General features: G+C 45.4%; 1 protein-coding gene across 1 annotated transcript in view; it reads left to right on the plus strand.

The window, feature by feature from the left end:
• LOC119972288 (DENN domain-containing protein 3-like) overlaps nucleotides 1-14,313 on the plus strand; it is a 160,360-nt gene that overhangs the window by 57,434 nt on the left and 88,613 nt on the right. Inside the window, 3 exon segments of the mRNA XM_038808751.1 lie at nucleotides 2,593-2,712; nucleotides 10,525-10,743; nucleotides 12,687-12,808. Of these exon segments, the coding sequence (XP_038664679.1) occupies nucleotides 2,593-2,712; nucleotides 10,525-10,743; nucleotides 12,687-12,808 (461 nt within the window).

The raw sequence follows: 14,313 nt of genomic DNA on the forward strand, positions 1-14,313 counted from the left end.
ACTGAGTACCCTTTGTCGTCCAGTACTTTCCCGGAGCGGAGAAACTATGGCATCTTCCTCGCAGCCTTCAACACATCATCGATGAAGATGAACATCTAGCCAAGGCCATCCCCACACCCCCACTACTTGCCTTCAACCAACCGTGCAACCTCAAACAAACCATTGTTTGCAACAAACTACACAGCCTTCAGAACAGCGACCACGACACCACACAACCCTGCCATGGCAATCTCTGCAAGACGTGCCAGATCATCGTCATGGATACCACCATTACATGTGAGAAAACCACCCACCAGGTACGCGGTACATACTCGTGCGACTCGGCCAACGTTGTCTACCTCGTACGCTGCAGGAAAGGATGTTCCGAAGCGTGGTACATTGGCGAGACCATGCAGACGCTGCGACAACGAATGAACGGACATCGCGTGACAATCACCAGGCAGGAATGTTCCCTTCCAGTCGGAGAACACTTCAGCAGTCAAGGGCATTCAGCCTCTGATCTCTGGGTAAGCGTTCTCCAAGACGGCCTTCAGGACGCGCGACAGCGCAGAATCGCCGAGCAGAAACTTATAGCCAAGTTCCACACACATGAGTGCGGCCTCAACCGGGACCTGGGATTCATGTTGTATTACATTCATCCCCCACCATCTGGGCTTGCGAAATCCTACCAACTGTCCTGGCTTGAGACAATTCACACCTCTTTAACCTGGGGTTACTCCCATCTCTGGACCTGTAAAGACTTGATTACCTGCAAATGCTTGCATTCTATGCATTGTCTGGCATCTTTGAATTTGTCTATATATATGTTTCTTGAACATACCTCTTCATTCACCTGAGAAAGGAGTTGTGAATAGTACTGAACACTGTGCAATCAGCAGGGGACGTACCCACTTCTGACCTTTTATAATGGAAGGAAGGTCCACGAGGAGGCAGCTGAAGATGCGTGGGCCTAAGACCTGATCCTGAGGAACTCCTCTGGCAATGTTTCTTGGGCTGAGATAATTGGCCGTCCGCAACCATAACTGGTTCTTTGTGCCATCTATAACTCCAGTCAGTGGAGAATTTGCCCCTTGCTTATCATTGACTTCAATTTTTACCAGAGCTCCTGAATGCCACTCGGTTAATTGGTGCCTGATGTTGAGGACCGATGCTCTCACTTCATTTGTGGGATTCCGCTTTTTTGACTATGTTTGCTCCAAGGATGTAATAAGGTCAGGAGCCAAGTGGCCAATGGCAGAACACAAACTAAACATTAATGAGCTGGTTATTACTGACTAATTATCGCTTGACATCACAATTAACAACAGCGCCCAATGCTTTGGTGGTTGAGATTAGACTATTGGGGCAGTAATTGGTGGATTGGATTTATCCTGCTTTGCTGGACACGATGCCCTTTTTTAATTTTCCATATTTCTGGGTTGGGGCCAATGTGTAGCTGCACTGGAACAGCCTGGTTAGGACATGGCTAGTTCTGGAACTCAAATTTTCAGTGCTATAGCCGGGTTATTGTCAAGGTCCATCGTTGTTGCTGAAACCAGGGTGTTTAATGAGTCTCTTAAATGAGGGAGAAAGGTGGAGAAGTGTAAGATCATAAGACACAGGAGCAGAATTAGGCCACTTGGCCCATAAAGTCTGCTCCGCCATTCAATCATGGCTGAAATTTTCTCATCCCCATTCTCCTGCCTTTTCCCCATAACCCTGACCTCCTTATTAATCAATAACCTATCTATCTCTGTATTAAGGACACTCAGTGAATTGGCCTCCACAGCCTTCCGCGGCAAAGAGTTCCACAGATTCACCACCCTCTGGCTGAAGAAATTCCTCCTCATCTCTGTTTTAAAGGATTGTCTGAGATGGTGTCCTCTAGTTCTAGTTTTTCCAGCAAGTCTCCACGTCCTCTCTACCCAGGCCTCGCAGTACCGTGTACGTTTCAGTAAGATCCCCCCTCATCCTGTAGGGAGGAATCCCAGAGCTGAAGGCATAAGCAGCTGAAGGCATAGCCCAAGTTCTGGTGTTGTAAAATTGTGATGCTTTAGAGGCTGAAATTAGAAGAGGACAGATATGTCTGAGGTTTGTAGGGCGAGAAGAGATTACAGGTTCATTGAGGGGCCAGTCACTGACCGCTTTGAAAACAAGGATGTGAATTTTAACATTGAGACAATTACCCCAATTAAGCCGTGTACAGTTTCTGAGCACAATGGGTCTAGTTACACAAAATGAACTATAGTGGTTCAGCAAGGCAGCTCGCCACCACCTTAATGATAAGTAGGGACGGGGAGCAACATTCACGCAGCATGGAAGAATGAATAAAAGCCGACATTTCCAAAATATTACTTTGCCTGTTAAGCACGTGGGACATCCTGAGCTCATGAATGGAGCTATACAAATGCAAAGTCTTTGTTCCACGATATTAAGTTCTGATATTTGAGCATTTTTGCAACAGTATATAGTATTGAATCCTTTGACACTCAAGATCTATTCATCTTGTCTCAAGATAATATACTTTTTGGAGAATCTGCTGATTTTCTAAATGTCTGTTTTATTTGTAAATGTTAACTTCAATTTGTAAGAAAACTTTTAATATTTTCTCAGGTATTTGATTTGAAACCTCTGCAGATTGTGTTGCCTTCAAGAGAGGATCCAAAATACCCCATAGTAGATTTGGACCTTCACAGCCCTTTTCTCTGCTTCAAACCCAAATGTATCCTTCAGGTAACTACTACTTCATAATTTGGAGTAACACTTTTCACTCTGCACCAGCTTGAGTGTTTCGTTAATGCAATTTGTCATTTTGGCATTAATTAGCATTTTAAGGTAATAATTCTTTTATTCATTTTATTTTCCTCATTTCCCCCCCATCACTGCCGGCTCCTTTTGTTCTGTACCCTTTGCACCCACTTCTCCGCACCCTCTCCCCACATTCTCTTCAACTGCTGGTACTCCTCCATTATTCGCTCATTTATTTCCGCTCTCTGTCCATCCTTTTTGTCCTCACTTTTTCCCTTTCATCTGCCCTCCGAATTGACTTGTTTTAATCCAGTTATATTTGCCGCATCTGTCGAGAGATAAGTGGTAACGGCCACGATTCAGCCCAAAAATTTCAAAGTGTAATTTTGGGTGAGTTTGGCAGGGTGTTTCGCATCGACTGCATTGGCGAGATCGTGGCCTGTACTCACCTGCACTTTGTTCCAAAAATGAGACCCCAAATGAATCTTGAAATGCCTGGTTCCCTCTTTGTCTGATTCGCCCAATTCACGCCTCAGTTACTCAATGCTAACAAGGGGGTGCTGCTTTTAAATGCTCCCTCAACACTCACTCCCACTCAAGACACAAGGATGGCAATATGGAGACTTGCGGCTCACTTTGGGGATGCCGAGCTGGCCAGGCTTCTGAAGCAGTGGATGAGAGGCAAGGCACCCTGTTCCCCGAGGGGGGTCAGAGAACCAGCAGTAGTGTCATCAATGCTGCCTAGGGGGCAGTGGCAGCTGCAGTGAGTCTGGGCAGAACATAGAACAGTACAGCACAGAACAGGCCCTTCGGCCCTCGATGTTGTGCCGAGCAATGATCATCCTACTCAAACCCACCCTATACCCGTAACCCAACAACTCCCCCCCCTTAACCTTACTATTAGGACACTATGGGCAATTTAGCATGGCCAATCCACCTAACCCGCACATCTTTGGACTGTGGGAGGAAACCGGAGGAAACCCACGCACACACGGGGAGGACGTGCAGACTCCACACAGACAGTGACCCAGCCGGGAATTGAACCTGGGACCCTGGAGCTGTGAAGCATTTATGCTAACTACCATGCTACCGTGCTGCCCATTTTCCCACAGCATTTTAAAAAATTTGTCTGGCATGTGGGCATCGCTGACTGGGCAGCATTTATTGCCAATTTCTAATGGCCCTTGCAGGAGACAGTTAAGAGTCAACCACATTGTAGTGGGTCTGGAGTCACATGCAGCCCAGGGTAGGTAAGGCTGGCCGATTTCCTTCCCTATAGGGCATTAGTGAACCAGATGGGTTTTATGACAATAGTTTCATGGTCATCATTGCATTTAAAATTAAAAACAAATTTAGAATACCCATTTATATTTTCCCATTAAGGGGTTATTTAGCATGGCACATCTTTGGGTTGTGGGGGCCAGATCCACGCAGACATGGGAAGAATGTTCAAACTCCATGTGGACAGTGACATGGGGCCGTGACTGAACCCGGGTCATCGGTGCCTTGAATCATTACATTTGTAATCCCAGAATTTTATCTGATTCAAATTTTGCCATCTGCAGTGGCGGGATTTGAATCCGGGTCCCCTGAGCAGTACTCTGGGTCTCTGGATTACTAGTTAAGCGACCCGTGGAGGTTCAACCACCCGAGGCAGAAGGAATTCTCTTGTTCTCCTATGTCCATAAAGCCTTTTCCTGCTTTTGATGTCTTTTGAGTGGGTAAGTCAGTACTTCCAGGGGTGATAGGAGCGGAATATTCCGCAATAGTAATCACGGATTATACACCACATTCCATGGGCGTGAGGTTGGAGAAGGGCCAGGCCCAGCACCCCCCCCGGAGGCTGGACATGACTCTCCTCGCCGACAAGGTGTTCTGCGAAAAAATGTCACGAGCCATCAACTGGTATGTAACCTGCAACCAAAATGGGTGCATTCTGGGAGGCACTGAAGGCAAATAAGGGGGGGAAATAATAATGTACAGGGCTCTTGGAGACGGGCAGCAAAGGGCGGCCAGGCAACGGCTGATTGACTCCATATTGGAAGTGGACCAGTGGTTTTCCACAGCCCCAACTGTGGCGAAGTGGAAAAATCTACAGATGGAATTTGACCTAGTCCACTGGTAAAACGGTGAACTAGCTCCGCCAGACATGAGGGATCTTTTACGAACACGTGGACAAGGGCATTTGCCCACTGGCACACCAGCTGAGGAAGTAGGCTGCCACGAAGGAGATAACACAGGTAAGGGTTGGGAATGGCAGGCTAGTCACAGTGCCAAATAAGATAAATGATGCCGTTGCAACATTCTACTGGAGACTTTACACCTCCGAGCCCCTGGAGGGGCTCTTGATGATGAAACAGTTCCGTGACGAGCTGGACATACTAGCTGTGGGGGAGGAATTGGTCTACAGTCCAACAGCAACCGCAATATAGGACAAAGTACACAAGAAGAAATATTGGTTGGGTGCGTTATGATTCCAGCTGATACTACTGGATAAGTCGGATTTCATGGTGGAACCGGCTTGACAGATCCTAACTTCTATTTTCTGAGTAGATCTGTAGAGGGCAGCTATTGAACAGAGTCACAGGAGTGTGCTGATGATTTTTCAGCAAAACAATAAAATATTTATTAACCAAAAAAATATACATTTCACCACTACACCCACAACTATTTACAGATTCATAAGTATGATACAATTTACAGAATCTTGTCATCTACTTCCTCCGGAAGCTAAAGAAATTTGGCATGTCTGCATTGACTCACAAACTTCTACAGATGTGCGATAGACAGCATTCTGTCCGGCTGCATCACAACCTGTTATGGCAACTGCTTGGTCCAAGATCGCAAGGAACTGCAGAGTGTGGTGAACTCAGCCCAACATATCACACAAGCTTGCCAACCCCACATTGATTCTGTATACACGCCCTGCTGCCTCAGGAAGGCAGACAGCATTATCAGAGACCCCTCCCACCCAGGCATTGCCTTCTTCCAGACCCTTCCAACAGGCAAAAGGTACAGAAGTCTGAAGACCCGCACATCCAGACATAGAAACAGCTTCTTCCCCACAGCTACAAGACTCCTCAACGACTCCCCTTAGGACTGATCTGTTCCCTGTAAGAACACTATTCACAACGCCCTATGCTGCTCTTGCTCATGTATTTGCTTCGTTTGGCCCCTTGTTCTATACTGTAACCAATAACTCGATGTACCATTTGTCAATGTTCTCTGATTATTCTTTTTGTCTACTATGTACGTACTGTGTACTTTCCCTTGGCTGCAGAAAAATACTTCTCACTGTACTTCAGTGCATGTGACAAATTAAATCAAACAATAAATATGCAGTCCATATGCTAAAAGGTGACCTGTGATAGAACACACCACACTCTAGAATCATTGAGTGGAACCCCTTTAGGTTTGTGTAGAGGCCATCTGCCTCTCCTCCACGACGCCCAGGAAGGTCTCGAGCTCTTTGTCCACAGATCATGGGGCCGTGTGTCTTACTGACATCTTGTTGGCTGGGATGGTGTGTGTGTGTGTGTGTGTGGGGAGTGAAGTGCATATGCGGCTGCAGCTCGTCAGCCTCCTCTGTCAATTGCGAATCTGGAGAGTACTGCACCATTTCTTATTGGAATCGATTGCATTCCACCGGTGCTAGCCCCTTAATAGTTGCAGAATCGGTCCAGATGCGGCACCAGTTTTGCTGCTGTGGAAGTCCACGAATTCTGCTTCGGCGTCAACACCTATTCTCAGAAATGGAAAACCCCACCTAGTGAGTTTCCTCTAATTCAACTTCTCTGTCAGATGGGAAATCTATAAATTATCATCCTCTGATGTTAGTTTCCCTGCTGTTTGACCTTTCACATCTTTTGTTCTCTCTGGGGACTGCCATTAGCACTCTTTTCCCTTGGTTTCTGTAGCTTTAGCACCCAGTTTCCCTGGGTGTCTGTGGCTATGACTCAACTTTCCTTCTCACTTCACAGTATAAATATTTCCCATTTTCTCTGTCTGTTAGCTTTGACAAAGAATCATTGGACTCGAAACGTTAGCTCTTTTCTCTCCCTACAGATGATGCCAGACCTGCTGAGACTTTCAAACATTTTCTCTTTCGTTTATAAATTACCATACATGGCGTATAATGAACTTTATTATGTGGCGGAATTCAACCAAAAATTCTCTAAGTGTCATTATGAGTGAGTTTGGCAGGGTGTTTCTTGCTGGCTTTTTGGGTAAGATCCACACCGCAATTCAACTATATGTAGTCGTCGTTTCAGGGGAGTTTCTCCCCGGTCAAGCCCACACTTAGACATGTTTTCATTGAGGTGGCGAGAGAGATTGGAAAAGTGAAGGACACAGGTGGGAATACAGTCTTGGACCCGGCGGGGTGAATGGGGTGTTTAGGGCGTTTTATAGCAAGTTGTGTGAGTCGGAACCCCCAGCTGGGGACGAGGGTATGAGGCGGTTTCTGGGAGGTTTGGAGTTCCCGAAGGGTTTTTTATTTTAAAAACATTTTTTTCTATAAATTTAGAGTGCCCAATTCATTTTTTCCAATTAAAGGGCAATTTTGTGTGGCCAATCCACCTACCTTGCACATCTTTGGGTTGTGGGTCGGAACCCATGCAGACATGGGGAGAATGTGCAAACTCCAAATGGACAATGACCCAGAGCCGGGATCAAACCTGGGACCCACTGCGCCACCATGCTGCACTAAGGTCCCGAAGGTTGATGAGGAACTGGTGGAGGGCCTGGGGACCCCAGTTGGGCTAATAGAAGTAGTAGAGGGGCTAGAGACGAAGCAAGGCTGTGGGACCGGACGAGTGGAATTTTAGTTCTCGGGGGTGTTGGGACTACTGTTAGTAAGGGCCTTCAATGAAGCAAAGGTGTTGAGAGTGCTCCCCCCACCATTGTCACAGGCGTCGATTTCCCTCATTTTAAAGCAGGATAAGGACTTGGCAAACTGTGGGTCATACAGACCGATCTCCCTGTTAAATGTGGATGCCAAACTACTGGTGAAGGTCCTGGCCACAGAGATCGAAGACTGCGTCCCAGGGATAATAGGGGAGGACTAGACGGGGTTCATTAAGGGGCGACATTTGGCGACCAACGCCAGGAGGTCACGTAATGTAATTATGATGCTTCCAGACGGGTGCGAGGTTGAGGTGGTGGTGGCCATGGACGCAGAGAAGGCCTTTGATCGGGTGGAGTGGGAATACTTATGGGAGGTCCTGGGGACTGGCTCCGGTTGCTATACCAGGAACCGGGGGTGAGTGTGTGGACGAATCTGGTGAGATCAGACTTTTTCAGGTTACACTGGGGGATAAGGCAGTGATGTCCACTTTTCGCACTGTTGATTGCCTCGGCGATAGAGCCGTTGGCAATGGCATTAAAAACGTCGAGGAGGGGGGGCGGGGGCGGGAGGTTGGAGCACAGGATCTCGCTTTACGCGGGCAATCTACTTTTGTACATATCGGACCCACTGGGGGGGGATTGGTGGGATTATGGGGATATTTGAGGAATTCGGCCGGTTCTCGGGATACAAATTGAATATAGGTAAGAGAGGTCCTTGCGGTCCAGGCGAAGGAGAAGGACAAAAGATTGGGTGAGATGCCGGTGGTGGGAGGGAGCTTCCAATATTTGGGTATCCAGGTGGCACGGGAGTGGGAGCAGCTGCATAAACTGAGTTTGGGTTGGTTGGCAGATTAGGTGAGGATGGTGGGACATTGTCATTAACGGGGCGGGTTCAGACAATTAAAATGACAGTCCTCCGAGGTTTTGTTTGTTTTCCAGAGCCGTCCAAACTTTATCCCCAAGGCGTTCTTTAAAAAAGGGAATGCAGTGATCTCGGGATTTGTCTCTCGGGATGGTTCTCCCGAATCTCATTATTTACTACTGGGCGGCGAATATTGCGATGGTCAGGAAGTGGGTAGTGTGAGAGGGGTCGGTATGGGAGTGGGTGGAGGTGGCCTCATGTAAGGACACGTCTTTGGGGGCATTGTTATTGGCACCTCTGTTATTCTCTCCGGCTCGGTACGCCACAAGCCCGGTAGTAGTGGCAGCCCTGAGGGTGTGGGGACAGTGGAGGCAGCAAATGGGGTTGGAGGGGCGTCGGTGTGGGCACCGATATGTGATAACCATTGATTTACTCCGGGGGGGGGGGGGGCTGGATGGCGGTTTCGGAGGTGGCAGCAGGCAGGGATTGAGAGATTTGGGGATGTGTTTATTGCTGAGGGTTTCCCGAGCTTGAAGGAGCTGGGGGAGGAGTTTGAGTTGCTAGGTGGGAATGGGGTTCCGGTATTTACAAGTGAGGGATTTTGTGCGAGGGAGTTCTTGACCTTCCTGCACCTGCCACACTGGGGACTACAGAAGTAGGAGAGGGGAAGGTCTCGGAGATCTAAAAGGAACTGATGGAGTGGGAGGGAGCCCCAGTAGGTAGGGGGAGAAAGTGAGAAGAAGAGCTGGGTGGGGAGTTGGGAGGCCTGATTATGGGAGGAGGCGAGTTAATGCATCCTCATCCAGATACAATTTAAGTTGGTCCACAGGGCACAGATGACTGGAGCCCGGATGTGCAGGTTCTTTGAGGGGGTGGAGGATAGGTGTGGGCGCTGTGTGGGGGGGTCCTGCGAACCATGCCCATATGTTTTGGGCATGTCCGAGGCTGAGTGATTTCTGGCAGGGGTTTGCTGACGTCATGTCAGAGGTCTTAAAGTGAGGGTGGTGTCGAGTCCAGAGATGCTGATTTTGGTCTGTCCGAAGACCTGGGAGCCCAGGGGGTGAGAGAGAGGCCGACATTCTGGCCTTTGCCTCCCTGGTAGCCGGGAGACAGATCTCACTAGGATGGAGGAACTCGGAACCCCCGAGTCGGAGGTTTGGGTTATCGACAGGGCGGCGTTTCTCAAACTTGAGAAAATTAAATTTGCCTTGAGGTGTTCGTTGCAGGGGTTTGCTCGGAGATGGCAGCCATTCATCGACTTCTTTGAGAAAAAGTAAGCTGTCAGTAGGAAGGAGGGGGGGGGGGGGGGGGGGGGAGGGGGGTGTGGGGAAAAGGGATGCCATGGGAGAGACGAATGAGGGCAGGAGAACCTATGGAGGGGTGGCTGGGCAAGGTGGCACTGTATGTAAGCCATGTTGGGGTGTGTGCTCGAGGGGGTTGTTGGTTATATTACTGTGTTTTGGTTTTTGTTGAAATTTGATGTTTAAAATTGTTAAAATTATAAATTCCTCATTAAAATATTTTCTAAAAAAAAGAGAAATGTTTTCATCACTGGGGAGCTGAACACGCCAGCGAGACCGGTTCGTCAGAGATTGGGCCACCATTTTGAAAGGATGCCCCGATCTCTCAGTGAGCTTGAGGGTCCCCCACAACCCCACCCACGGGCAATGTTATTCTACGCACACATGGGCGTTACTCCACACTCCTCCACAACCCCCCCCTTCCCCCCCCCAAAGTGAGGACACCCTGCGATAGGGTCGCTGAGCGGCCACCTTTCTGGGCCCCCCCTGGGGGCTAGGAGACTATGGTGCAAGCATATTTAAAGGAACCTAATTTAAATATACTGATCTGGGTTTTCCCATCTTGCACGGTTCGGTTGAATCTATTCATATGTCTCGAGCGTTGATGTCTCGCGAGAGGCCTCATGTGAGATTCAATGGCCTCATCGTGTCACCAAGTTAGACGCAACGAGGCCGCTGAATCGCACCCTTTGTCAATAAAATATTAATGTTTGTGCTGAAGTGAATAGATTTTAAGGATAAGAGGAGATAAATGCCAAGTATTGATAATTATCTAATTTTCCTTCTCAGGTCCTGACATCCATTTTAATTGAACAGAAGATTGTCTTTCTGTCAGCTGATTGGGCTTTGCTGACACTCATTGCAGAATGTTTTATTCTCTATCTTCACCCACTTCAGTGGAAACATACCTATGTGCCTATCCTTTCCAAAGGGATGATGGATTTTCTGATGGCACCAACAGCTTTTCTGATGGGCTGCCACATTGATTACTTTAATAAAGTTAACTTGGTAAGCATTGTATCTCATACAAAGGATGATTGGTAGAACCTTCCATATTCCTGATATCCAGAGAAATGGGAATCCAGCAAGAATTAAGACTGGGAGCATATTTTGTTAACTGACACCTGTTATGTTACCGTGATTGGTAATATGTTGTATTCTTTGTCCTTCCAGAATGACCCCATTGAGTGTTGACAAAGAATATACCAATCAAAAGATTGAAACAAAACAAATTTATTATTACACTACTAATTAAATGAAGTTCGCACACTCTACTGAGCAGATAATAATTAAGTGATATTGAATCTGTCTTACAGTACTCAATAATCTAACTAATCACTAACTACACTATGATCTAACCTTGTGTTAACTCTGTCTATTCTAATCTCATGCTTTCTCCTTATGCTACTCTCTCAGCTTCTCCCAGAATTCCTTGAGAGGCTGTCTTAAATACAGAGAAGTAGTGAAGCCCTCTAGTGTTTGATTTACACAGGTATAATTATTAACCCTTCACTAACCTAATTATATACATATCATTACAACACCTGTCCTGGCCCTGACAGCAGGATCAGCTGGGTAAAGGTTTCCTACAAGGACTTGCTTGGAACTGCAACTGTCTGTAGATCTCTTGATACCATTCCTGGTGTCCTGGATGACCAGCAATTAGAATTTTTGCTCACTTCCAATGATGTTGCGTGCGAGATCAAATCAAATGTTGTTGAGTAGTCTAATTGTACAATTTCCAGTTGGTGATGATGGTTCTTAAGAGCCCTTTTTAATGGCGCAGCAATGCTTTGGCATTTAATTTGAAGTTCTCAGTCTGAGTTTGAGGATAGCTGCTGCACCATGTCTTTGGCACTCTCCACTGTATGGGAGTGATGATGGAGCATGACACAGAAGAGCAGCTTTTTACACAGAATCATAGAATCAAACAGTGCAGAAGAGACCTTCGGCCCATCGAGTCTGCACAGACACATGAAAAAAACCTGACCTACCCCCTTAATCCCATTTACCAACACTTGGCCCAAAGCCTTGAATGTTATGACATTCCAAATGCTCATCCAGGTACTTTTTAAAGCATATGAGGCAACCCACCTCTACCATCCTCCCAGGCAGTACATTCCAGACCATTACCCTCTGGATAAAAAGGTTTTTCCTCATTCCCCCTAAACCTCTTACCCCTCACCTTGAACTTGTGTCCCCTTGTGACTTACCCTTTAAGGGGAACAGCTACTTCCTGCCCCTGCGACACATAATCTTGTATACCTCTTGTAAATCTTGTTTAAAACTCCAACATGACATCCCTGCTTTTGCAATCCATGCCTCGATGAAGGCAAGTGTCCCATATGCCATTTTCACCACCCTATTAACCTGCCTTTCTGCTGTCAAAGATCTATGGTCAAACATGCGAAAGTCTTTTGTTCCTCAGTACACTTGAGTGTGATACCTGGACAGGAGAGCAAATGCAGTGTGGGTGCTTAAAACTCATTTATTTGTTGTTCAAGTTGTAGCCAGTCTTGCTGTTGGGAGCAAGGAAATTGAGAGTCTGATTCTCAAGTGAGCTGAGGAAATTTGAGGACCTGTATCTCAATTAAAACATGAAGTAGAAATTAGAAGTGTAATTTGTGAAGTTCTTGATCATTTGGATAGATTTCTATCCTCTGGAAGAGCGGACCCCTTAAACAATTAATGTTTCAATGTTTTGAAAATGAAGATTGTGCAATATGATGAGAAGAATTTGCAATCTGTCTAAAATAGGTAATACTAACAGCCCTTTCCTGTTTCCAAAGGCTTGTATTCTCTATTTAAAAAAATCAGATTGATAGAAAAATGTAAATTACTGTAGCCCAGAAAATATTACAATGTAATTGCACTGAATTTTAATAAATTTTAAACAATATTTATCTGTAAAGTCTAAACATAACCTTGTTTATTTGCCACTGATTATACAGGAGGTTGAAGGCTTAACATTGGTGAACATTGATGAAGGAACGATTAAATCCTCAAACTTGGCAGATATCAGACCAGATATACCCAAAATGCCATTAGAAGCTGCAGAATGTTTTACACAAAAGTAAGTGTAAATGCAGTAGATTGAACAGGTTTTCACTGAGCAAAGCAGATTTCATCATTCTTTCTTTCTGCAGTAACTGATATTTGAGCTATACATTGATGGTTTTGGAGTATAATATATTTATGAAAATGGATAACTCAGTCAAAGATTCTATGTATAGTTTAAGGGTAAGGTTGAATTAATGGTTGTTAAGATGTTCACTGTTTTAAAAAGGTTAACTTGAATTCATAGAATAAACATTGTTTTGCTTTAAAAAAAATACTTTTCCATTTCTGCTGTACCACACCTGTTGGGAGTCTATGGGTGTGATTCTCAGTGTCATGAGAATGTCGCTTTAAGAAATGTTTGGCTGCTCATGTTACTGCAGTGATGTCAGAGTGTGGGTGGAGCTGAGCTCTGGCTCTGCTTTCATTTTCACTTTGAGAAAAGCTTGGGTGTGTCTGTGTTTTTTGGTTTCGTTTTCAGTGTTGGAGCTGAAGCCAGACAAAGCAGGTGTACTGTTCTCTCTGCCATGTAAAGACTATCTCTTGATCATTTCGTGAATTCAGAATTATAAATGTTCTCAGTAGTGAATACAAACCTGATGTGCTTCTGTTAAAGGTTTTGTTTTTTAAGTCTTATGGGTGTTAAAAGGAAAGCTTAAAGGATTACTTAGTGTTGCAGTCTTTGGGGGTTGTATTTCAATTAATGGTTGTTAAGATGTTCACTATGTTTTAAAAAGGTTAACTTGAGTTCATAGAATAAACATTGTTTTGCTTTAAAAAATACTTTCCCATTTCTGCTATACCACACCTGTAGAGTGGGCCGTGTGCTCCCCATACCTCAATCTATTAAAAGTTGTGGGTCAGGTGAACTCCATTATACACTTTGGGGTTCTCTAAATCCTGGCCCATAACATGGGCATCATTGTGCTCTCGCTCAAGGCTGGTGAATAGCAGGAGAGGCAAAAAACGAGAACCGCCCTATGCAGACTTAGGTGGGTGCTATTCGGGTTAATCTATATGTTCAAGTTATCCCCCGGTATAACCCAGATCTCCATAGAAGATTTCATCTACTTACCACTTAGTAGCCTCAATCCTGGGTCCAACGTTGCTAAGTAAGTAAAGTAGACTTTATAATAACCACTGTTTCAGGTTAAAACTTTAAGTTATTTTTTTTTGTTTTAAAACATAAAATCACTTTCTTTACAGAAAAGTAAAAAGATCTTGCTTCTAGATTCTCCTGGTTGGTTGGAAAGACCTTCAATTCTACCGTGACAATCTCTTCTTTATGTTTTGGTTTTCTCCTGATGGATTCGCTATTGAAACTTTGTTTTGCTGTCGATTGTTCAGTGTACATTTAATTTTAATTACTTCTAACACGACTATGTATTCATGTTGAGCATGACTTTAGCTCACCGATCTCTGATCACATTTATTTTTCTTTGTAATGTTCATAAGTGCTTTAATCCTAGAAGGGTTCTGGTTCCTATCACTTCTAAAGTTGCTTTATTACCAAATAATGCC

The sequence above is a fragment of the Scyliorhinus canicula genome, chromosome 10 (assembly GCF_902713615.1).
Source record: "Scyliorhinus canicula chromosome 10, sScyCan1.1, whole genome shotgun sequence".
Lineage (NCBI taxonomy): Eukaryota > Metazoa > Chordata > Chondrichthyes > Carcharhiniformes > Scyliorhinidae > Scyliorhinus > Scyliorhinus canicula.